Genomic DNA, 26587 nt, shown 5'->3' on the forward strand with positions numbered 1-26587 from the left:
CACGGCTGCCAAAAAGACTTCTGCAAAAGGATACACTTGTGTCTCGCTCCTCAAGATGCATTTTATGGATTGGGAAATCCTTCACGATGGAGCGCTGAGATTGACTTCTGGGTCACAAGCCGGAGGAGCGAGGAGCGAGGAGATGATAAACGATAATTGAGAAGAGCCAGTGTACCTTAAAAGTGTTGCTACGTTTTGTTGGGGCTGAACGTGTAGGTGTGTAGATGGGTGTGGCCGTCAGGTGATGAAAAGGAAAGGAGGGAAAGTCAGAGGACATCTGCTGGATGGAAGGAAAACGGCAATACAGGGGCCTGGGGATAGGAGAATGTAGCAGAAGAGGAGGGACAAAGAAACAAACTGCGCAGGCTGTTCTCATACAGCGTTTGTAGTTATACCTGCAAAAAGTAATGCACTGTAATTCATATATATCCCACAAAATCAATTCAGAAAAGCAACAAACATCGCATCAGGACGAGGTCAGGGTGGGTGGGTGTTTAAAAAAACACTGGACTTTCGCCCAGGAGACTGACGTTTGTGTCTCAAGTCAACTTTGATTTATTTGTCACGTAACTTGCGTACATAAGTAACGCCACTTCCGGAGTTATTCTAAACCAAACCACGATCTTTCTCTAAACCTAACTAAGTAGTTTTGTTACCTAAACCTAACGAAGTCAATCTTTTTCTAAACCCAACCAAGTTGATCTTTTTTTTAAACCTAACCAAGTAGTTTTGTTGCCTAAACCTGACCAAGTTGATCTTTATCTAAACCTAACAAAGTCGTTTTTTATTACCTAAACCTAACCAAGTTGTTTCCTGTGAACACGGAAGTTTATTTTGAAAAGACAGAATGCATGCAATGAGTGGAAACAACATGTGTTGCTGGACATTCGTAGGAAAACGCATAAAAAATGAGGAACAACTTTTTCGTAAGAAATCATATGAACCATTGTATGAGGACACGTTGAACAAGACATGTGTCATCTGTCTGCTAACTTTCATTCAGGAAACAGAGTGCAGCTGAACAACTCAAACTTTTAAAGATACAAGAACACTCCCACGCACACTCAAACACCTGGCCAGTTTCCTTCTGTATGTGACTGACAAGTCAGCCATGTGAAACTCCTCCTGTTTATAGGCATCCATGCAGAGCTTGACAAACACAATGACGCAAATCCTGGATAACAAGTAGACTCGTGTCAGATCATGTCCTAATGAGGAGGGGAAAAAAGAATAAGAAAGAATATCAGTTTTCTACAGTAAAACGTACATAGGATATATTTAGTTGTGAGAGTCTTTCTACAGTGCAAATGGTGAGAGGACCCATGATCACAAACCTCTCAGATCCTCAGAAGCTGCTATTTGTACTTATGTGCAACAAATTGTTCAGCTGTTATTACATCCTTTGTACTGTTGGCCACATATTCTCTACATGTACAATACAGGTTTGATCAGTGGTGCACGTGTTGCTAATGGAAAGATTTGATGATATGATAATGGTCACAGGACTAGATAGACCAAGACATGAGTTCACAGCTCCTCCTCCTCATACCCTTATTGTCACTTGAGTGGAAATGGATTCTCAGAATAACACACTTCTCCATGTCCTTAAGTGGAGCTGTCACCTATGTGTAAATATAATGTTCTAGGAAAGTTGGATCTTCTTTTTCTTCTTCTTCTTCTAACCTTTAACAGACCGGTTAAGCCATGCAACGTGAAGTGGAGAGAAAAAGGCAGACAGGTTTACGTGACTTCTGTTCTGTTCTGTATCTTTGCTGCAGATGTCCGCTTTACTTTATCAGCTGTATGTAATACTGTCCTATTTCTGAAATGTACATTTTCAAAACCCTCCTCTTGACATTTGCGGTAAAATTTAGCCAGGGTGAAGAAACACGGGCTCCAAAATAATAGTACATAATGGTGGAATACATTTGTTGCTAATACTGAACATAATGAATAATTCTGATTGCCTTGGCACTGAATTCGACACAAAGTGCCACTCATGAAATGTTGTTCAGACAGAAAGCAGCATTTTTTTTTTGCCTCACATTATTCACATTAATTTTATTATTAATTGGACCATTTGTGTTTATTTGAAATAGCCAATGTACCAGCTATGGGGGTAAGAAAATATCGAAAATATCGAGTATCGCGATATTATGTATTGTGATACTGCATCGATTCTCACAAACACTGTATGAATTTTTTATCAGTAGTTTACATGCAAAGATGAACTCATTCTATACTATTACATTTGCAAAGATATGTGCCCTCTCAGTGTATGTGCACTCTCAAAGTAGTGCTATGATGTTGGATGTTACAGGGATTGTGATAAATGCAGATCCCACTGTATTAATGGGATAGGATAAAGAACTTTTTTTACTCAGATTTTATGCATATGGCGGTGTGTTCTTTATACTATGACAGTTTTCCTAAATTTAGATTAAAAAATTGCAATATATCCGTTTACTTACAGTATCGCAATACTTTGAATCGTAACCTCTGTATCATGATACTTATCATATCGCCAGATTCTTGCCGATACACAATACTGTGCATTAGTGGTAAGCAAGGTAGCAAAGGATGCACTGTCCGTGTGTGGTGGAGTGTGAGATTACAGCTCTTTCTGTCATTTCCCCCTGTCTCTGTATAGCCTATTTATGAAACAGCTTCATAAAGCCCTGGTATACGCACAATTTTTTAGCTGAAGTTCAAATATTTTCCTTTTTATTTTTGCAATTCACATCACATGGGAAAATTTGCATCCACCCCCGTCTTTCCATTGACTTTGTATGTAATTGCGTCATGTCTAAAATTGGCTTTGCGTTGTCTGATGGAGCATCGGAGGACACAGAGGCACATGATTTTTTTTCAGATTACCTGTCTCATGTACTACAGTCAGGATATAGTGACCGTGAAATAACTTTACTAATAACTTTTAATCATATTTGCTCCATTTCTACCCACTGCTGCTTTAATAAGTTTCTGGTCAGATATGTCGACTGTATTCTATAGTACGTCTTTTAGCCTTCACTCTAAAGGGGTCAAAATGTCTGCAGTGAAAACCGCCTGTTTCAATAATGTCAATGTTTGGCACGGCAAAACTTTTTTTAAAACCCTGTTGCGCTTGTTAATGCACCTGCCTCTTTTAATGTATCCCCATTTCAACAAAAGAAATCCATCATTTCACCTCAGCTCCTACCTGAATAAATTTAACAACCATTATAAGCACTGTTTTATGCGAGTCACAGTGACAGACGTGTACGTGGGAAGACGAAATGTGACCTCCAATCACTAAATGTTTTTAATTGACAGAGAGAGTGGAGCTCTGCCGCAGGAGCACCATCAAAAACATGTAACATCAAACATCGAACAGTTATACAACCTTCCAATTATTTTATGTAACTGTGGTTGTTCAGGCTCCTCCTCGTCGCTCTGATCCCCCGGCATTATTCTATCTATGGATACTGAGCACCGTCGCCGCATACAGTACAGTACATACATCCACAACACTTAACCTACTGTACAAGGTCTGCAGCAATGTGGAAGATGTAGCAATACCGGCAAACGTAATAAAGAAGACGACTTCTAATAGTTAAACACTAAATTAGGATAAATGTCTACATCTCATGCAGTGATGATACTGAACAATAAAGAGTAATCTGTTAGTTTATTTGACAGTACTGTGTTCGGTTTTGCAAGTCTAAGAAGCGTCTGTTTGTCTTGAAGCACATCACTCTATTACTTTGCAACATTTACATTGTATTTCCATAATAAGGCATAATTGGAGAGTTGAAAAAGTATGTGTAAAGCAATATATTTCCATTGTATAATTATGATATTCTTTCTAAATACTGCTGTTTTAGGTGTTCTTTGCAGTTTGGGTGTTCATTTTTTCATGTTTTACTGGCAGTTGTTCTCTTTCACGTTTGGTTTGGATGTATTTTTATTAAGTTGGGTGGAATGGTGATTGTACAGTACAGTATTTCTAACTGAATGTAGCGTAGTGTAAACATATGTTGATTGTCTATATTTGTGGTACAGACCCACTGAGGCGTATAGGCTATGTTGCCATGGTAACAACTAATGACGACGACCTAAACAGAGAATTCTACATCCATGAAATTAATTGTAATCTTTATTTCATCTCAAGGTTTACTGAGAAGAAACTTCATATTCAAGGATACAGAAGACAAATAAGAACAAAATAATAATTATTAAACATATCAGGGATCAAACTATGTAAGTGTAAACTTTGATCAAACGGCTTTATGGGCAAAATCTCATTTGTGTTTTGGAGGGATATAGAGAAGTTTGTTTATAACAAGACTGGACGTTCTATCAAAATTACGCTTAAAGACATTATCACTAAATTTGAATGTAATAATAATAATAATAAGTCTTTGAGTTACAAGACAAATCCTCTTGTCAAATTTCACAAACATAAGGCAAGATTTTCTAAAACCTTCACAAACTTTAATATTTTTTTAGTTGAATTAAATTTGTACAAAGATACATTAACCCTACTGACAACAAAAAAAGTTAACGTAAAATCTTGTATATTAAAGAATTATTTTCTGTAGCCCCTTATTAAGCTATATTGACATGTTTGATTGTTTATCATTTTTACGTAGCTTATTTCTAATATTTAATTTAATTTACTTTTACTTTTCATATTCATTTGATTGACATTTACCGTTTTACACACTGGAACTGTCCCCTTTCCTCTTCCTCATGGTTATCGATTGGATAATGAAGACCGCAACAGCACAGAGGAGAAACGGGATCCAGTGGACACTTACAACACAGCTAGACGACTTAGACTTTGCTGATGACCTGGCTTTGCTGTCTCACAGTCAACAACAGATGCTAAAGAAAAGACAAGAATACTGGCAGACATCATCACAAATAGGCCTCAACATCCATAAAGGGAAAAGTAAAGTCCTCAAGGTCAACACAACCAGTGAAGACTCAGTGACCTTGGAGGGAACAGCACTTGAAGAAGTAGAAGCCTTTACATACCTCGGTAGTGTCATCGATAAGCAGGGCGGAACGGATGCAGATGTCAGAGCCAGAATCGGCAAGGCAAGGGCTTCATTCATACAACTTAAGAACATCTGGAGCTCCAAAGAAATCAGCTGGCGGACAAAGCTAAGACTCTTCAACTCCAACATCAAACCAATACTCCTCTATGGTTCAGAGACGTGGAGGACAACCAAGACCATAATAACAAAAGTATAAACATTCATAAACAACTGCCTGAGGCGGATCTTAAACATCCACTGGCCAGATACCATCAGCAACAATGATCTTTGGCAGAGAACAGGTCAAAAGCCTGTTGAAGAAGAGATCAGGAGAAGGAGATCGGGAAGGGGATGGATTGGCCATACACTCCGGAAACCCGGTACCAGCATCACCAGGCAGGCCCTTAGATGGAACCCACAAGGCAAAAGAAGGAGAGGCCGGCCAAAGAACACCTGGCGAAGGGACCTTGACACAAACATCAAACAGAGCAGGCTGACATGGAAACAACTGGAGAGGAAAGCCCAGGACAAAAGACTCTGGCGGACTGTGGTAAACGGCCTATGCTCCACAAAAAGGAGCGATAGGCTTAGAATGAATGAATGAACACTGGAACTGTGTTAAAATATCCACAACCTGATGACTGTCTGTTTGTTCACAATGTTTAATAATAATAATACATTTAAAAAAATAAAATAAAATAATAATAATAATTAATTAATTAATTAATTAATTAATTAATAATAAAACAGCTTCATGGGCACGTCATGGCTGGTGCAATAAAAAAATGATTGACAAGAAGGTTATTGCATTTCACAACACCTGTCTTCTTGTTGAGTAGGACTATAATAGACCTGCATATGATTATTTCAACAACACTTTTGTTTTCCTTAAAACGATGCATATAATTAAAATATCAGCAACTGCCGTAATGCACTTAATATTTCTATAAATAAAGAGGAAACTGCTGCTTCAGCCAGAGCAACACTATCCGAGAAAAACCAGGTGTGCTGAGTCCGCTGGAGTCCACAGTCGTCCTATTGGTAGACAGACATGGCTGATCACATTACTATCCATTATCTCGCTGCATTACACAGTCAAACAAAGCCTCGCTTTGTTTGACCCAAACACAGAAACCCGCCAACTGCGCCTTCTTGATGAGGTTCATGACACTCAAGAGTTTTCACACTTCCGCCTCAGGGACAGAGTGCAGTGTGTGTGTGTGTGTGTGTGTGTGTGTGTGTAAAGTTAAGATGGAGTGTGTGTGCTTCCCTGTGTATATTTGCAGTCTACAGCTGGCAGCCCACTAACATTAGGACCTACACTGGGAAATCAGGCGAGAGTTCAGCTTGAACTCATTGACTGGTGAAGAGGAAGTCCGAAAAAACTTGAAAAAAACCTCTACTGCAGGTTTAAACGACCAATGTGTAATGTTGGTCTAATGTTTTCATCAGTGTGTTATCACCTGAAAATAAGAATCATTGTGTTTTCGTTATTAGAATGAGCCCTTCATATCTACATAGGGAGCAGATCTTCTTCGTGGAATCCGCCATGTTTCTACAGTAGCAACAGCCAAACACTGGCTCGGTCATGTCTAGAAGGTAACCCCCCCCCCCCCCCCCAAGTTACGAAAACGTGCGAAAACTCTCTCAAGACGACCTACCCTAACCTTAACTATTCGAGGTCAATGCATAACCTTAACCATCTCACAAGAGTTTCGCAGCTTAGGAATTACCTTCTAGACGTGACCCACTGGCTCAAGTGAGGGCTTTTCACATTTTTATGTTACCTGAAGGCCACTGTAATTCTCTAACAAGCTTATGAAACTGCAGTAACATGAGCCGCAGAGTGCAAAACCGTGGTACCGCCAGCTGCCGTCTGACTTCCATTGCTTCTGAAGTAGTATTATAGTAAGGATGGCCTCTGAGTGAGGCACTCTTTTTTCAGTTGGTTGCAATCTGCAACCACACCACTAGATGCCGCCAAATCCTACACATCATACCTTTCATAACATGTTGTTTTAAATAATTTGTTAAATAATTTAACAAATTATTGTTTCATTTATATATTTCACACATGAACAACAATGACAGTATTCAAAGATGAATCACCAATATAGTGATGATGGAAGTTAATTATTCTTTTTTTTTTATTTAAAAATACAATAAAAAAAGATATAAGATAGGAAAAAAAAATGTCAGTGTTGTAAATTTCACCAAGGTTGTTGCATGCCTCAAGTTATATCTACGGTGCTTGGCTAATGAGTTAACCTTGAAAGCAGGTCTTGAGAGGCACAAACCAACGGCCTTCAGAACAATACATGAGAGGATACGTTTATCTTGCACGAGGCAGAATGTGCTTCAAGATGGAAAACACCTCAAGTAATTCTCAGTATACGTCCCCATGTGATATATTACTCAACATTCACTAAGGTAGCGTGTTGCATAAGCTGTCACTGACTCAATAATTTGGATCGCAAAAGTGATATCTCTCATCTCCATGTTTATTTGCAGCTGGTGGCCTCCATTTTTATGGTATTTTCAGGGAAGACAATTTAAAATGAGAGCATTTAAACTGTGATTATTCAGTCAAGAAGTGAAAACAAAACAAAAAAGATATAGAATTGCTAGATATTATTACATGCTTTCTGTGCTGATCTTGTGCTAGCTTGCAAAAACGTTTGCTTATATTGTAGCTAAGCAGTTAGCATTACTAATTAGCATGTTTTTAAGTGTCTGCTTTGAGGTTTTCATTGATGTCATATTAGCTTTTGTTGTGGCTAATTGATTAACTAAGTCATTTCTAGTTAAGTAATAAAACAATTAATCGCATTTCTCCTTAAATTTCCCCATTAGCTTCAAAATTAGCCGGTAAAAATTACTCTTTTTTTCACACTGTAAGACAATGTTACAGAATATATTCTGCATCTGCTCTCCAACGCTTCATTGAAGCTATATCATAACAACACTCATATTGAGTGAAATGTTCAAACCCAAGATGCCGTTTTTATGGCTGCACTGGGAGCATTAGGCTACATCGAATGGAAAAGTCCAGATGTCTTGAGCATGATTTTATACACCGACATTTCCATGTAATTCAGCCTATCCGGCAGGCCGAAGCAGTCAAACCTAGAGGAAACATCGTACCACATCATTCATGATCACAGATGAAAGCAAACCTTCATGGAACCATCTAGGATTAGACAGTTGTGTGCAAAATATTGTCTTAGTGAACCATTTCAAGTATCATCTTGGCTTTTAAGTGGCAGATCTATATGAAACAGTAATGTTTTTCAGTGACAGCTGCTTATACCGTAGGTTAACACCCTCTGCAGTGCCCTGGTGGGAGAATCCATATTCCAGTTTAGGCGTCACCACTTCCGATAAAGAAGATTGGTAGATGTTTCCTCACAGCTAGATGACGGGACCACATGCCACACCACGGCTACATCACTGTCTGTTTCTGAGGACTCTTCTTTCATTTGCTGTGCATCTAAATTACATCAAACAAAACACAATAACACCTTTATTAACACAAATTTAAATTCTTAACTACAAATTTGTAATACATAATATGTGTAATATGTGTCAGCATGTATATGGTTATAGTAAATGATCAGAAATAGACACATTATTGGCATCTAAAATCTCAACAGACAATTCAAAGTGTAAAATGATCAGAATACCAAGCTTATAAAAGCTGTTAAATGTCACTTTAATATCATTTGTAATTTTCAAACACATGAGCTTTTCTCTTGGTGTTAAATGTCAATGGCAGAACAGAAGTTTTACTTAAGCAATACCAAAAACTGAGTTGTAGCGATTGGCGTTCAAAATGTATTACAATGACAAGAAGAAATACTGTACCATCTCCGCACATGGCCTCAAACATCTCTTCCTCCGACTCCGTCTGGATGCCAACTGCTGTGTCTGTTGATTTGAGGACATTATGACACAAACGTGAAGATTTGGTCATATCATTTGCATCATACGATAATGTGTACCGTGTATAGGTTTTATTTGACTATTTTGAGACATAAAGCTGCAGCCATAGCCTACAGGCTTTAGGGCTGTCGATCGATTTGTCATGTATTTAATACTCTTATCAAAATGGGAGTGGGCAAATATGCTTGCTTAATGCAAATGTATATATATATTTATTATAGGAAATCAATTAAGAACACAAAACAATGACATATATTGTCCAGAAACCCTCACAGGTACTGCATTTAGCATATAAAATATGTTCAAATCATAACATGGCAAACTGCAGCCCAACAGGCAACAACAGCTGTCAGTGTGTCAGTGTGCTGACTTGACTATGACTTGCCCCAAACTACATGTGATTATCATAAAGTGGGCATGTCTGTAAAGGGGAGACTCGTGGGTATCCATAGAACCCATTTGCATTCACATATCTTGAGGTCAGAGGTCAAGCGACCCGTTTGAAAATGGCCATGACAGTTTTTCTTCACCAAAATTTAGCGCAAGTTTGGGTGTGTGGTTGGTACCAATGTGTTCCTTAGGTTTTTCTAGTTCCATATGATACCAGTATCTTTCTATCTATCTACTATAAACTATAAACTGAGCTACCTGCTACAACCTTAAAAATCGTTACAGGAATTAGCAGCGTTAAGACGAATTTGCGTTATTATCGTGTTAACTTTGACAGCCCTAATAGGCCTATATTCATATTGTATAGCCAAAGCTAATTGTATAATATTGTGAGGACTAGACTGGCAGCAGAGTTAAGGCTCAGGGTTATATTTTATTATTTTCTTCATTTTATATTTTCTACAATTTCCTATTTATGTTATTGTTAATATTCACTTAGATTGGGATTTTATAGAAAATATTCTATTAAATAAATAAAGTTTGTTTATACCTCATTCGGCTCTGTATAGTGTTACATAGGGATACTTTGACTACCGTTGTCCTCTTTACTTTACTCATTGATTTGACACCATTAAAGAAATTCAGAAATTGCAATTGACATCCTCAAGTTTAAATAAACAATGAGTTGGCTCTGAATTAGTTATTAAATCAATTTCTGTAGGCTACTTTTAGCTTTTTTTAATACCTTCAAATATGTGATCTGGGGCCAACCACTTCCTCTGGAGGAAATGACAAAATGTACCCATCATTTTTCTCATGCTAGTATAGCCAGATAAAGAAATCAAACCACCTGTTAAAAGGCACCAGAGTACAGGAAATGACATCTACTCTGTTAAATATACTTCGGAGGACGACCCCTAGACCCCCGTTAGACTGTCCCACCCACATTTGCGATGCTTCCCACGTCCATGGATGTCACTTACTTATTTCAAATGAAATGTGCTCTGCGTCTTCTAAAATGGCTTCTAATTGTTTCCTTCCATAAAAGGATGGTTTCCTGAGGGTAAGGCCATTGGGCAGTCCAGCAGCGTTTATGATCATGCTTTGATTCAACAGGGACTGGTAGGGGAGCCTTCCAGTACCTCCAGCCTCCCCTGAAACACAGAGGTACACACATGCATGCACACGTTACACCATTTGACACTGTTTAACAATTCTTCCCCCTCCTGTCAACAGCCAGTGTTCAGTCTGTAAACATGACATCATGTTATGGTTGATGGGGACATTAGATAAATCATTTATTAATTAAAAAAATAATGCCACTGATCCATGGAGGCATATTAAGTTATCAAGATATGTCATTTTTTAACATCGTCCTAAAAAAAAAGTTAGAAAATATGCTTACTATATTTTTGGTTGAATAGTTCCTGCACTTTTTTAACCAGTACATCGACTTGATCTTTGGGACTGGCTGTTGAGGCTGAGGAGCCTGCTGCAAATGTAACAAACAGAAAACAACAATTCACTTCATAAAACTGTATTATTTATATATATATATATATATATATATATATATATATATATATATATATATGCTTGTAATATTATGGTCCATTTGTGTGGATTTTTTCATAACACCAGTAATCACCTCTGAAATGTAGTGCAAAGTTGTTCGCTGCGTCCGATGTGTCAAGGAAGTCGGCGGCTCCTTTGCTGCTCAGTTTGTACGCCTTCGAGCAGTGCTTTTGGCGGTCGAACGAGAAAATGGCCGTTTCCACACCCAAAGCCTCAAGCTTGGACACCTGCACAATATTTAGAGGAGCACAAAAATAGCAAATAGTTAGCTGTGGGGTCTAATACTCCACTAATAATTGGACTCATAGCCAAATCTGACTACTAATGCATCATTTGATCTGAACAGACTGGCCCAATCAGTAGGAATTTAGTTTGAGAGGGGTGCTCTAAGTCTTTGACGATCTCTTCAATGGGAGAATATTTAATGCTGATAGCCTTGTAAACACTGGACCCATCTACTACAGACTACACGTGGTCTTACTGTGCACATTCTTTCATGTAGAGTAGATATTGTTGTGATTAAACACCTCTTGTGCTTGCCTTCACAAGCTTAATAACTGCTCATTACAGACATTTGGATTACGTGCTTAATTTAGTATACCCTACGTGTTAACAAAACAGCTGGAATATTTATCTTGGGATGAATTCATTTCAAATTCTGAAAGAATCTAAATATAAACTCTCCGACTGTCTATCACGATGTTCGGCCAACGTCATAATTGCTGTCAATCATGCTTACATCTGATACTATAATGATTAGGGATGTCACGATACCAGAAATGTAGTAGTCGATACCAATAGCAGTGAGATTCCACGATTCTTGATACCCAATTTGGTATCACGGTAAAAAACAAAAACACAACAATAAATCACATTCACTGCAACATACACTCCTTTTTTACTTTTTTAAATTTTTTATCAATCCCTATACATTTTACAGGATTACATGTATAGAATTTATTAGAATTTACCTTCGCCAAATACTTTTTTTTTTTTTTACGAAATAGAGCTTGAATGCATCATACTGTCACTCAATGCAACCACTGCACCTCAGCCGTTAGCTCCGTGATTTAGCCAAGCGTGACTTTGCAACAGCTAACGTTAACTAGCTCTCCTGCTGTTGATTTCAACACGGATTTGTTGTTCACAATGTAGCATTATCAGAGAAGTTGTCTATGGTTCCCGAGACGACGGGACGCTGTTAAGTCTGGAGCCCTGACAGAATACCTACGGTACCGGCGTTACTGCAGAAAAAAACAAGTACTGTCACATTTTCCGAATTTTGGCATTGACTTGGCAGCCAAGTATCAGTACTCGTGACATCCCTAATAATGATAACACCACACATGACTAGCAAATTAAGCTTCTTTCCAAACCTCTAACTTCAGCTGCTTCAGATGCCTTTTAATTTTGAGCTCCCTCATCTCAGGGCTAAGGTCCTCTGCCTGCCCTTGTGCCCTCAGTGCTGCTGCCTCTTCATAGTATTCCTGCTTCTCGTCGTCCCCTAAAGTGGACCACCTGCCCTTAATATCGTTCATTGTGCCTGAGAAAAAAACACATAGATGCACAGAAAACTTAACACTTTACATTGATAAATGCAACTTCAGTGTGTGGAGTACATGTCAAATACTATCCTGAAAATCAGTTCCACGACCCCTGTGAACTCCTAATGTAAACAGGGTCACTATACAACAACAAGTATAACAATTAAAAGCTTCCATTAAATATTGTCTCTCACCTTTGTTTCTGAGCAGGTCTCTACAAAAAAGATTGTATGGCGTCAGCTCTCGTGTGTGAAGTTTCAGTTTTGAGCGCCGAGGCTCACAAGAAGCTTTAAAGGACCTTTTGTAGTTTCCAATCCAGTTCTGAAAGAGAGAAAATAATGATACGGTTTTTCACCAATTTGTACCAGCAGTACAGCAGGATGTCTTTATTTCACATTCATAGTGCAGCACTAAAGTAAACCTCACCTCTATGACGCATGTTTCCAAACCAGTAGCTGATGCAGCACTTGGTATTAAAGGTGAACCAACACGCATCATTCCCTCCCTAAAAAAGGATTTCAAAATTTCCCGCTGCTCCTCACCAATCTCTGTTCTTCTCTCTACAACAGACAAAGAAAACGCTAGTTAGGAATAAATCTGTGATAAACAAAAACAGTGCCATCTTTCTCATACACACTGGCCTAATGCTTCTAGATTGACAACAGTAAGGCTTACCTTTCTGTGCCATCTTCAACCTGAAACATAAACAGAGAGAAACTTGAACAAGACATGTATGAGAAAGGGCCCACTCGCTCTTGGTCTAAAACCTAATTTTGAATTGTTCAACATAGACATAGAGCATGGTAAGTAATAAAAACAAACTTACCACAGAAGTCCTGGGACTGACTGGGACACAACCGAGGAGTGGAGCTGTAAAGAGAGAAAAAAAAAAGTCAGGTAAAGAGATAAAACGAAGATAGACAGACCTCAAGTTCAAGGTTGAGGACCACAATGAATATGTATGTTAGCCTACGTCATTGCTCACTTACAAAAATACAACAGAGCCACCACAGCCCTGATATCATATAGGTAAACAAGCTAAGGTATTTCTATCAGGGCTGTCAAAGTTAACGCGATAATGACGTGTTAATGCAAATTTGTTTTAACTCCACTAATTTATTTAACGCAATCAATCTTTCAGAGGTTGAGATGTAGAGTGAAGTTCTAGCTAGAGTAGCTAGAGTCAAGATAATGACATCATATAAAACTTGACATCATAAACATGACATCATATAAAAATGTTAAACCTAAGGAATCCATTGGTACCAACCATGTCATACTAGATTGTCTGGCATGGCCATTTTCAAAGGGTCCCTTGACTTCTGACCTCAAGATATATAAATGAAAATGTGTTCTATGGGTACCCACGAGTCTCCCCTTTACAGACATGCCCACTTTATGATGATCACATGCAGTTTGGGGCAAGTCATAGTCAAGTCAGCACACTGACACACTGACAGCTGTTGATGCCTGTTGGGCTGCAGTTTGCCATGTTATGAGTTGAGCATATTTTTTATACTAAATGCTGTACCTGTGAGGGTTTCTGCACAAAATGTATCATTGTTTTGCGTTGTTAATTGATTTCTAATAATAAATATATACATACAATTGCATAAATCAAGCATATTTGTCCACTCCAATGTTGATAAGAGTATTAAATACTTAGAGCCACCACAGTCCTGATATCATATAGGTAAGATTGGATGATGGAAGATGGACGGCAGTAGCTCAGTCCATAGGGACTTGACTTGGGAACCGGAGGGTCGCCAGCTCAAGTCCCCGCATGGACCAAGTACTGAGTGTGAACTGGTAGCTGGAGAGATGCCAGTTTGCCTCTTGGGCACTGCCGAGGTGCCCTTGAGCAAGGCACCAAACCCCCAACTGCTCGGGGCGCCTGTCAGAGGCAGACCCCTCCCTCTGACATCTCTCCATTAATGCATGTATATAGGTCCTGTTGCTGCATGTGTGTGTATTTCGGGCCTGTGTGTACTGTGTAAATAACAGAGTGAAAAAAATGTAATTTCTTCTTCTTCTTCTTAAACAAGCTAAGGAATTTCTTTACCTTTGGCAGTGTTTTGCATTACTGTAAATGTCATTGTATAGGTCTAGCTTACACTCACAGGTGTGACAGGTGTGCTAGTAGAGGAGCAGCCAGATTAAACTTCTTCTACCCTATTATATGGTTCCTCATTAGACTGAGATGTATTAAACAACCTGTTTACTACAAGGGGTCCAGTGATGTCCTCCAGGTGGGTCAACACCAGTCTCTCTGAGGGTTTCTGAGGGTTTCTTGGGGACCTGGATGATAGTGGAGCTTTTGAAGCAGGAGGGGACTTCACACAGCTCCACAGAGCAGATACACAATATATTATTGTCTTACAGTCAGTGTGGAAGAAGCAGGCTAATGTTTACAGGCTAACTTTGAAGCTAATGGGGAAATTTAAAGGGAAACTCAGGGTGCAATTAATGGTTATATTACTTAACTAGTAGTTATTACTAGTTTACCAATTAGCTAGTATGTTTGCTATAACATTAACCTAACAACACTGAAAACCTCACAACAAACAGGTCAATAACAGCATCACATTGTGCAGTTGTAAACCGGTTCATCTCATGTCAACCATGATGTCAACACTCGTCTCAGCAGACAGAGGATACATCAGCTCACCTTTAAACTACTTCCTGTATTGTTTCCGCTTATTGGCTAAATAATCACAGTTTAAATGCTCTCATATTAACTCGTCTTACCTGAAAATACCACGTTATCCAGCAGGTTTGTTTGAATGTGAGCTCAGACTGTGTATAACCACTGTCTGGTTGTGATTCCTCTTGGACTTCGACTTCTTCTTCTTCTTCTTCTTCCTGTTTCCGGTAGACTCGATACAGTTTAGTTCACTGCTGCCTCCCACAGGCGGAAACACGTCACTGCTGTTTTTAACCTGCTCGCTCTCTGTCTCTCTCTCTCTCTCTCTCTCTCTCTCTCTCTCTCTCTCTCTCTCTCTCTCTCTCTCTCTCTCTCTCTCTCTCTCTCTCTCTCTCTCTCTCAATTCAATTCAATTCAATTCAATATGCTTTATTGGCATGACTGTTAGGTGAACAATATTACCAAAGCGTCAATTCAATAATAATAATAATAATAATAATAATAATAAAAAAGAACAAAATAAAAACAAAAACATGTATATACACATATATACAATTAATTAAGCAAATTACAATATATAGATATTTAAAAAGAAAACGGAAATGGTAGAAAACAATAGAGAAATCATTTATGTTTGTTGTGTCAATAAAGCAAACAAACAAATAAAATACAATTAACAACAATATATTGCAATATCAAATGTCTAATATATATATATATATATCTATATATATATATATAGATATATATATATATATAAAAAATGAAAACATGAAGTAGAGGAGTAAATAAAAGGCAGAGTGTGAGTCTCTCTCTCTTTTTTAATTTATCAGCAATATTTACTTAAAGTATGAAAACTAAAAGTACTCATTGTGCATTGTTTTACTATTACATAAGCCTGTGATGTTTTTGGATTAATGTTACTGCTGCAGTAACGTGTATGTTGTATTTTACTGCAATGTTACATAATAAGTGACTATTAAAGATGACACATGTCTAAGCATGTTTTCTTTAGTGATCATCACCTGAAAATAAGAATCGTTGTGTTTTCGTTACCTTAGAATGAGCTGTGTGTGAGCTATTTATTTGTTGTTAGTGTTTAGTTGTTGTTTTTCTAATAATAAGAGGTATTGTTTGATTTATTATTGTAGATGTTTACTTTATTTAGACTCGGTTTTTGATAGTGTTGTGTTGTGAGACAGAGCCATGATTCATCATTTTCCCCATCGTACATTCATCCATTTTTATGGTTTCAATTCACATGCATTTTCATCACCTCCATTTTTATCAATTCATTTTTGTTACTTCCAACCCTCACATTTTTAAACGTTAAACAAATAAAACTTGATTCACATTCAGCACTCACACTCGATTGTTGTCTATCTTGTCCATGTGCCAGAAATGTGGTCATCCTGTACGTCATCATTTATTTGCTAAATCTGTTTGCATTGCACTTCGTCACATTTTTCCATTTTCCACCTTAGCCAAACAGAAATAAAAAAAAATGAAATAAAAAACAAATTGCAATATTTCAAGATTTCAGTCAGTTTGGTGATACCATTTGAAACATTGCTACAAAAAGTGCATATTCTCAACCGTCTCCTTGGACTGTCAAGCTGTCAGCACGACAACTTCTGTGTGACCACAGTAAATTTGTCCAACAAAATGTTTGTGGTGATTGAATGACATTGGTTGGTCTGCAGCATGATGCACCAAACCAAGCCTGTTTAGACCCCGGTGTAAAGAAAAAAACATGTCGGTCATACAATACAGTCTTTGTATTAGTCTGCGCTCACAAGAAAAGAAAGGTTACTTGTTCACCTCTCACTCGAAAATCTATTTGCGTACGCTCAACGTAAACAACCCATTTATGAGAAAATGACACAAATAGCGAGAGTCACTTTGAGAGAGCTGGCCTTGCCTCATTAATACAGCTTTTTACATCCTCAAGAGTTGCAGCCAACTGATCAATGCAGTCTTTAACAAAGGGTGACCTAAATACACTACCAACCCAATTATCTTCCCTTATAATGATTTTCCTAACAGAGCAGGTGGTTCTTTGTGTGTCTTCTTGTGGAACGCCGTCAGAATCTTCACGAATCCATACGGCTGAAGCTGGATTCGTGACAAGAAGAATGTGCATTAAACCAGCCCTACAGGGATGTTCTTCCCTATGAGACTATATTCGATGCATGCTTCAGACCACGCATATCAAATAGCCTACCTATACCCATAGGCTACTATACACAGTGAGCATCTGAATGTATGACTGATGTTTTGACATCACCTCTAAAAATAATTCATGAATATCGGAGAGCAGGTGCACAATAATGTTTGAGCTCCCTTTCTGAAAGGGAATCACCACAGACTGAAGGATCTTTTGACTGGTACAGGGACTTTATACATTATAACGTGTAAGAAAGTAGAAATCTTTTCCTTCTCACTGTCCAACATTTTTGGTAGACAAACCTGTATTTTCAAGCATACCTTTATGCTTGAAATAATAGATTGGCTGTGTTCATCACCACGTTTTTCCTGTTCAGTGTTTTAGATAAAGAAGCTCAGAGAGGAGGACAGGTGCATCTCTCAGTACAGACACTACAGAACTATGACAATCACAAATATAAAGTTTGCCTACACAATGCACATCTGTCCTTTTTTTTCATTTTCAACAAACCTATGGATGCGCTGGGACACACATACCTGCACATATCCCCCTAAAACATATACAAAGTAGTGCTAGTGTCCAGACAACCTTTTGAATTTAAATTAGGGCTGTCAATTGATTCAAATATTTAATCGGAACTAATCGCTACTTAATTAATTACTATCTGTTTAAAATGTACCTTAAAGGGAGATTTGTCAAGTATTTAATACTCTTATCAACATTGGAGTGGACAAATATGCTTGATTTATACAATTGTATGTATATATTTATTATTGTAAATCAATTAACAACACAAAACAATGACACATATTGTCCAGAAACCCTCACAGGTACTGCATTTAGCATTAAAAATATGCTCAAATCATAACAAACTGCAGCCAAATGACTATGACTTGCCCCAAACTGCATGTGATTATCATAAAGTGGGCATGTCTGTAAAGGGGAACCTCGTGGGTACTCATAGAACCCATTTTCATTCACATATCTGGAGGTCAGAGGTCAAGGGACCCCTTTGAAAATGGCCATGACAGTTTTTCTTCGCCAAAATTTAGCGCAATACTTACAAAACTCTCTCTCTCTGTGTGGATGTGAAGCATTTGTGAGGGAACTGATAAGCTCTGAGCACAAACAGGCAGGAGTAGGTCATCTATATGTCACAGCAGCAGACGTTTATCTCCTCCAGCTTTCTTCCCAGCAGCTTATTTTATGCTAATTCAATGCTGATTTCATTTGCTGTTCACGCTGTTTCATGCGTGTCCTCTAACGGGGATGAAAGGGAAAAGGAAAGGTTAAATATATGGATTCAACAGAATTACTCTCATTATAAACTACATGCAAGACTAAATGCAATTTAACTAGCTTCTGGACCTCTGGACGTAATTTAATTTCAGTCTGGTGTACAATGAAAATTAGGTTTTTAATTCTATTAAACTTTATCATACTAATTAAATTTGACATTATTGTTTGAATGGTGGGGCAAATGAAAAGGCAGAGAAAGAACTGCTTGGTATGCCACGCAGCTTAGGGCTCCCTTAGTTATCGCATCCTCTGTTAATGAGCCACGTGGCTAGACTAATATATTCCAGTTTGTTCTGCTTTCTATTTGGTTGGCGAAAGTTTACATACTAGCAACTTTTTCTTAAATCATATTAAGTTCGCCATAGCCATTGATTAGTCTTCATCCTCTAATCCTTTTCTGTTGTAAAAGTGAAACGTTTTGTTTAAAAGTACGAACATTAAATGGTAAAACTAATCTAATCTAATCCAAATAGTCATTCACACACCGATGGCACAGCCTTCAGGAGCAATTTGAGGTTATCAGGACACTTTCGACATGTGGACTGGAGAAACGGCGGGTCGAACCGCCGACCTTCATCTTGTTTGTATGTAGCCATCATGTGCATATTTCAAGTTCCTTTAACAGGGTTCTTGTTTTAAAACAAATCATCCTGGAAGCATTCAAAAGTCAGCTGGTGACAGTTTTCAACCAATTTATGGACTTTTAGCATCCGCATTAACTTAGCGACAGTACAGCAAAATCTGCCAGCGACAGTCGTAATTTCAGCCAACAAAATCCACGGCTGTCGGCTAGAAATGAGAAGCCCGTTTGACCCGTTGTTACAAAAACTACTGCAAATTTAGAGAGGTAAATCTGTCATCATGATCATGTGCGGTGTGAGAATGCTGGACAGGTGTAGTTTGACGTTTTGTCATCTGTAAAAGTGTTACTTAGAAACAAGAAGGCAGTGACAGCTCCACCAGTAGCACACTTCACCTGACACAACCCCACGATCAGTCTCTGCAGTGAGCACATACTGTATACTGTACATACTGGTAAGCAATATGAAAAACCAGAGGGCAAAAAGTTTCTGTGTAAACTTCTATGTTGTGTAACAGTTTGAAATATTAAACTGGGTCAAGTAATACATATAAGTAGCAGCAACTCTGATTTCACGCTCCAAGGAATTTATCCAGAGGAAAAAAAAACTCTATGAATATAATTGCACATTTTCACCTTGGAGTCACTCTGATATGATATTCAGTTATATTTGCTGCCTGTGGGTCTGCATCTCTAACACTTAATAGCAAACATAATAATGTCCAATCATTGGGGGAGAGATAGCAGTGCTCCGCTTAACATTTATTTATAAAGATAATGACGCCGGAGGTGTTCAGCGAGGTGAAGAGAGGCCGACCTTGTCTTGTTTTATAAGTTTAATACACCTTTCACCAAGGAAACTAAAAACCAAGCACAGAGCCTGCGGATAGAAACCAGCAAACCACTGTTCAAATTAAAAAGATGTTTGCTGCAGACTGCTCCCTGATGCTTTGGACGACAACTGAGAGCAGGTTTGGGAACTCTTAACCTCGAAGTAATGAGCACAACGGGGCATGTAACGTCTGCACTGGTGTTTGAGGATGTGGGGAGATTCTCCGAGGGCTCTATTTTTGTGAATCTGGCCCCCGTGGCGCAGATTGCAGTCAAGTGTGTTGGTGGCGTGCCAAACACACTTTTGGTAATTTTAAGCGTGTAAATGTATCAAAAACCAAACATTCAGCTCCAAATGAAGCTTTAATTAGAGGTATCACAGGTACAGTGATTGGAAAAAAACAGAGTACAGCTGAAAAAGGATGCTGTACATCATACCTACCTGACATTTCACTCAAACCCTAAAATAAATACCTGCTGCTTTATGACGCCTCTCTCACCCCAGCTGCCCTCCCCTCCTTTACGGTTGAATAACAAAGTCCTCGAACATCCAGTCCAAAATGATTTTTAGCGTCACCATGGGATGCTCTGATTAGATATGTGTTTGTACGTGTGTCTCTCCCACCTCCCTGGGCTTCTCTAATGGTCGATCAGCGCTGCAGACCTCTGATGCACACTCTCCAATCATCATTAAACACAGATGTCTTGTCACATATTTGTCGACCCTGAAAAAGAAATAGGGCTCTTTTGATTGTTGCTGATTCAATGTATGATGTATATGATGATTCATGCCAAACACATTAGATAAATGTGTTAAATGGCAGGTTAATATCTCCATTTAGAATAATGAACTTCACACCCACACAGCCTTTTAACTCCAAACACCTAATGCTTCGTCAAACGGAGAGAACACCTTCTCCTGCAGCGAGGTGTAATGACAACAGTTAGCTGCTGTTGTTCCTGCCCCCACCACCACAACCCACCACACCTCTCTCTTATCCAGGACATGATGTTCCAGAGCCAAAGGACAATGTCAAAGGACTTGTCTGCCAAACTTAGGAGGGAGGAGGTTTGAACACACGCTCGTTAGAGCAGCACCTCTGTGCTCTCAAAAACCACAGGATGAAAAGGACGGATTAAGAGAAATTAGTGGGATGCTGTGAGTGGTCTTTTGTGGTCTGTACTTGTTGTTGACATACATATAACAGCCAAGTCGCACAGAAGTTTGCGACATACTGACGAAATTGAATGTATTGATTCGTGTACATACACAAATTTAAAAAAAAAATTCGTGATGGTCAGCACGAAATCAATTTGTTTGTAATCCACGTTATTGTGATGTGAGTATAAAGAGCGGCGAACGCCTTGTAGGGAGGAGGTCAGGGCGTATTGGTGGGTAAAAAATCACAGGACTTTCACCCAGGAGACTGCTGTTTGTGTCCCGTGTGAAACCACAAGTCAAAGTTGATTTATTTGCCACGTAACTTCCGTACTTAAGTTACAGAACTTCCAGAGTTATTTTAAGCCAAACCACAAACTTTTCCTAAACCTAACTAAGTAGTTTTGTTGCCTAATCCTAACCAAGTCGATATATTACTAAACCTAACTAAGTAGTTTTGTTGCCTAATCCTAACCAAGTCGATCTTTTCCTAAATCTAACTAAGTAGTTTTGTTGCCTAATCCTAACCAAGTCGATCTTTTCCTAAATCTAACTAAGTAGTTTTGTTGCCTAAACCTAACCAAGTCAATATGTTACTAAACCTAACTAAGTAGTTTTGTTGCCTAAACCTAACCCAGTGGATATTTTCCTAAACCTAAGTAGTTTTGTTGCCTAATCCTAACCAAGTTGATATTTTCCTAAACCTAACAAAGTACTTTTGTTGCCTAAACCTAACCAAGTTGATATTTTCCTAAATCTAACTAAGTCGTTTTGTTGCCTAAGCCTAACCAAGTTGTTACTTTCCTAAACCTAACTAAGTAGTTTTATTTTGAAAAGACTGGAGTGGAAATTGACATGTGCGTCACGTGTTGTTGAAAGTCATGCTGAGCATCACGAAAATAAAGGAAAAGATTACATTTCGTGACTATTTCACAAACTGCTGTGAGACTGTGTTGCATATAAAGAGGTGTCTGAGAACAAGACATAAACAGAAAAGTTCTTGATTTAATATCATATACCTCTTTTTGGAAGGACACTGACAAAAGCAGACAAAGCCATATCAAGCTGTTCCTCTTTTTGTGCTTTAGGCCAAAATCCTGATCCAACACAAACCCAATTTGTAACCATGCTTGGCTTAAACCTACAAAAGTCAATCACTGGTAAAGCAGCAGTTGTAAGTTGTGGCCTTTCATTTAAAAAGCAGTTCAAATGGCTTCAGCCTCCACGGGGGAGGAATCCATCCAAAAATGTGCTGTCAGATCGCTCCCTTGCCCACGGCCATTATATTATGTATGCGTCACGCTGTTTCTCGTGCGAGACGGATGATGGAGCAGTCTGCAGAATCAGACCTCGGTGTTACATCTATGTCAGGTGACATCCCCCCAAAATAATGAGATAGTATATCAAAGTCAAGCCTGAAACCCTCCTGTAGTTTAGAAGCCAACAGGACATATGGCGTGCTGATCGGCCAATACAATTCTGTAAATTAAAACAAGAACAAACCGTTCACTCCCATTCTGCTCTATACAAACCAATTTAATGGCATTAATAGCCAACTGAAGTTATCGACCTCACCTTTACTCCATTGGCAAACAAAGTGTGCATATCCGGTGCCTGTTCACACTTCATCACATCCTCCACTAGAGTGCGGAGTCCTTAAATTGCCCACTTAGCTCAGCTGTAAAGACCAAATGACTTTACAGCATGGTGCCAGGTTTCTGGGTCAGCCTCCATAACAGTTTATAGGACATCTGTATTTATTTATGCCATACATGAAGTAGTGAATTATACTGTATGTGGGACATGCACGCCCACATTAGCAATTATTAGGAGCCGGAGGAGGCCTACATATCGGTGGCACTGGACCAATAAAGTGTGACAAGGCTAAACGTTCGCCTCCCCACCTCGTCACACATTATGAAACACGACTGTTTGACTGACGGGCTGGGTTGCCGCTCGCACCAACACACCCTGCTGAACACACACACAAACAAAGCACACTCAGATAAACCATACACTATTATATTGTATTATCAGCTCTATTGGCTTATCAAACCCTGGAACTTAAGTAAATGTCATCAGGGACCTTCTTCCTTTTTCTTAGGAACTTTTCTTAGGACGCTGTTTCCTGAACAAACTATCTACAGAATAAACATCCCTCTCTTCTGTCGAAATCCGTCTTTAACTGGTGAATTGATACTTGATCAACAGAGCGCCAGGTCCTGAGAGAGTGTTTTCCTCCTCTGTGCCCAAATGAAAAGCCTTGTGCTCTGAGAACAGCTTGTTCCTCCCAGTCATCATAGCAGACTAACACCTCTGAGCCAGTGAGGGTGAGCAGCAGCTTAATACTTCAGCACAGCCCAGGATAACACCTGCTGCTGGAAAGACTCTCAACGGCTAGAATTATACACGCATTTCTATAAATAAAGTGGGGAAAAGGTTAGCTTAACGTTCATGAAAATCTCTCAACGAGACTTCATTATAGTAAGAAAGAGAATATGAATGTCTGCACCAAATGTAATGACAGTCCATCCAATAGATGTGGACCAGAGTGGTGGACTGACCAATAACGTTGCCATCTTTAGAGTCACACCACAACTAACATTTTTACTCAACAAATAAATATATAAACAATGGGTTAATGTTGTCTGATAAAAATTATTGAAAATGAACGGGAGCATGCTTAATGTGGCTTAAATAAATGTAATGCCCAGGCCACACTGCCTGTATGAGCAACGCGTGTGTGTCGCGGAACCTGTTGCTTTTTTATTCCGGCGCCCATTGACATCACACCAGCAACATTACTACAGCTGTGCAATATGTCACGGACATGAAAAAAATAAATATTTATTTTTAACTCAATACGTTTCAAAATAAAAGCCCTCTAGCATTTTTTCTGTGGACAGAATCCCTTCATTTATTAACACAAGGCTTTTATTCTGAAATGATAGTAGGACAGTGTTGTAGAAAATGCAGTGACTTGCGCGGCTCTATAAATTAATAGAGTACCGGCTTTTAATTGTGGAAATACGGAAAGGGGGACTGGCGGGACTGGCGGGACTGACGGTACCGGCGCCGCAACACGCGTGCGAGCCGCAGCAGTTCCACGAGGTAGCCGTCACTTGCTGCTCACACAGGTAGTGTGGCCCGGGCGTAACTGAGCAAAAGTGGATGATTAATTTGTCACATTTAGTTGAATTTAAAGCTGCACTAATCAATATTTTTACATTAATAATGGATGAAATGACTATGTGTAATATTAAAGGGGTTACCTGTAGTGAAGAATCCATAGATAATTATCATCCGACTGTAGTTTCCTTCCATATTTCAGTGTCTTTCAGCCCAGTGTTTTGGTTTTACGACCCTGGAACTTTAATGTTTTGGTTGAGTCTCACAGCTCTCATCAACCTTGTTTCAGCCACAGCAGGCAGATGTTTTCTGAAAGGAAAGCTCTAAAAAAACGACTGTATTCTATAGCTGCCCAGCACCAAATGGCACACAGCCAGTGTTATGATCACAGATTTTTCTGCTAACCCGAGGTGTTAAGTTAAATTCACTTTCTTTTACACCAAGTCCGACCTTCAAAGTTTTGAGGGTGATGAAATATAGGCTGAAATATATAGGCTCCTATGCGGGCCATGTCCTGCTGTGTTTAATGAACTGAAGAACCTGAGAGATGGAGCCAAATTGCTCGGGGGCCTTGAGCTTTAGTTTCAGACCAGTGTAGTCTCCAGGGAGGAGAGAAAGCAGAGGTCAGGAAGGTCAGAGTTAACATCCCACAGTCCCTTGCTGGGAGTTTATGAAATGCAGCACGCAACAGTAACATCAGGAGATGTGCTTGAATTGTGATTTAAGCTGACATTTATTTTCAAAGAGCAACTGTTTCTTACTGCAAAATATTTGTTTTCTCAGCAGAAAATTAGATTTACACACATCTGTAATAGAATAACGAACAAGTACACACACACAAACACAGGTATGTAACCAGTTTAAATATACAATCTTGGCGCAGACATGGTCCAATCTAACCTGAACAAGCCCACTTATATTGTAGAAATCAACCCGATCTGCAGTTCAATCTTCAAATAATTTACCCAAAGTACAAGAACAACTTTTGAGATAGCTACATTAAAATGTGGCAATAAAATTAAGAAAATAAATCACATACTGTGTTAAAATATGGTGACATGAAATGTGCTTTTAATTAGCCTAATTAGCCAATGTACCCCATTACTGGCCATTAGCATGTGCCAGGGAGAACAGTTGGACTCAGTAATGAATGACAGCACTAATACGGTGCACATTTCTACCCATAAATCCCTTTCAGCTCGGGTAATGGCTTCAGTGGTATCATAGCAACAAGTGACAGAGTCTGGGAACGGAGAGCATGTGAGAGATATCAGTATGATAATGATAACCGCAATATTATATGACTTTTCTACTTTGTCTGAATTGAAAGCAAGCCATGGAGACAATGATATTGTTGAACGCACTCCTTTTTTAGAGATATACAGAGGAGCAGAACATGTTTCCCTGCAGCCTCCTCAGTCTCTTGACATGTGAGCGGAGTGTCAGACGATGACAATGAAACGCCTCCCTTTGTGTCCATTTATCATGAATGCAAATAAAACCAGCGAGTGTTACAGAAATGTCCACTGACACTACATCTAATCTGAAATAAAGAAAAGAGCTGAGATCAGGCTGCAAGTAACATGTTTGTATATGAAATAAAATGACAAATATATCAAAACGTTTTTTTTATGAGCATTTTCCCTCATGCAGAGTCCAGTACTAAACATGCTTTAAAGTGACTACACTGCCCTTGTGGAAATTGAGATCATTTATATTCAACAAAACAGTCTCACAGAAATTGACATTTAATTTTGGACATCAACAGTAAATGATATGCATATTTTTATAGCCTGGGCAGTCTGCTGAGAACGGCTCTACATATGTGACCTTTCAATGATGACTACCATAATGACTGCAAGAGCATTTTTGTCCTTTAAGCTAAATGACTGAACTCCTTTGTCAGTGCTTTAAAAAGCAACGATTATCGAAGCTAAGCTTTAGACACGGTCAAGTAATTGTTCTATTTAGTTTGTATACTTTCCCTAAATTTGAGCTAAAAAAAATGCAAGTCATTCTTCTGGAGCTTTCAATCAAACCACCAGATGTGCATCAGCAGGTGGATGAAGATCATCATCAGAACAGCTACTGCTGTCTCCATGTAAAGGTAATATTTACCTCATCAATGTGGAATTTTGGCAAAATGTGGAATTTTGTATTTTATGATGATTTATGAGTGATGCATTATGCATTATAATGAAATATTTTCAACACTTTTAATTATAAGTGTGATTTTTGTGTCTCTAATCCTCTTTTTTTAATATAAATAATGAATTATTTTTGTTTTCTTTTGACATAAACTTTTG

General features: G+C 38.7%; 1 protein-coding gene across 2 annotated transcripts; it reads right to left on the minus strand.

The window, feature by feature from the left end:
- Positions 1-7144: 7144 nt before the first annotated feature.
- LOC141780123 (uncharacterized) lies at positions 7145-15345 on the minus strand. 2 transcript variants are annotated; one of them, XM_074655214.1, is made up of 11 exons: positions 15221-15340; positions 13299-13342; positions 13148-13167; positions 12899-13032; positions 12667-12793; positions 12305-12471; positions 11002-11155; positions 10759-10845; positions 10337-10507; positions 8886-8948; positions 7145-8511 (listed from the first exon to the last, which is right to left on the minus strand). In XM_074655214.1, exons 3-11 carry the CDS (start codon positions 13158-13160, stop codon positions 8390-8392), a joined length of 1038 nt encoding a protein of 345 aa, XP_074511315.1. In that variant the 5' UTR covers positions 13161-13167; positions 13299-13342; positions 15221-15340; the 3' UTR covers positions 7145-8389. The 2 variants fall into 2 exon arrangements, with proteins under 2 accessions (XP_074511315.1, XP_074511314.1); XM_074655213.1 differs by lacking the exon at positions 13148-13167 and having other exon boundaries at positions 12899-13053; positions 13302-13342; positions 15221-15345.
- Positions 15346-26587: the final 11242 nt, after the last annotated feature.

The sequence above is a fragment of the Sebastes fasciatus genome, chromosome 13 (assembly GCF_043250625.1).
Source record: "Sebastes fasciatus isolate fSebFas1 chromosome 13, fSebFas1.pri, whole genome shotgun sequence".
NCBI classification, from domain to species: Eukaryota; Metazoa; Chordata; class Actinopteri; order Perciformes; family Sebastidae; genus Sebastes; species Sebastes fasciatus.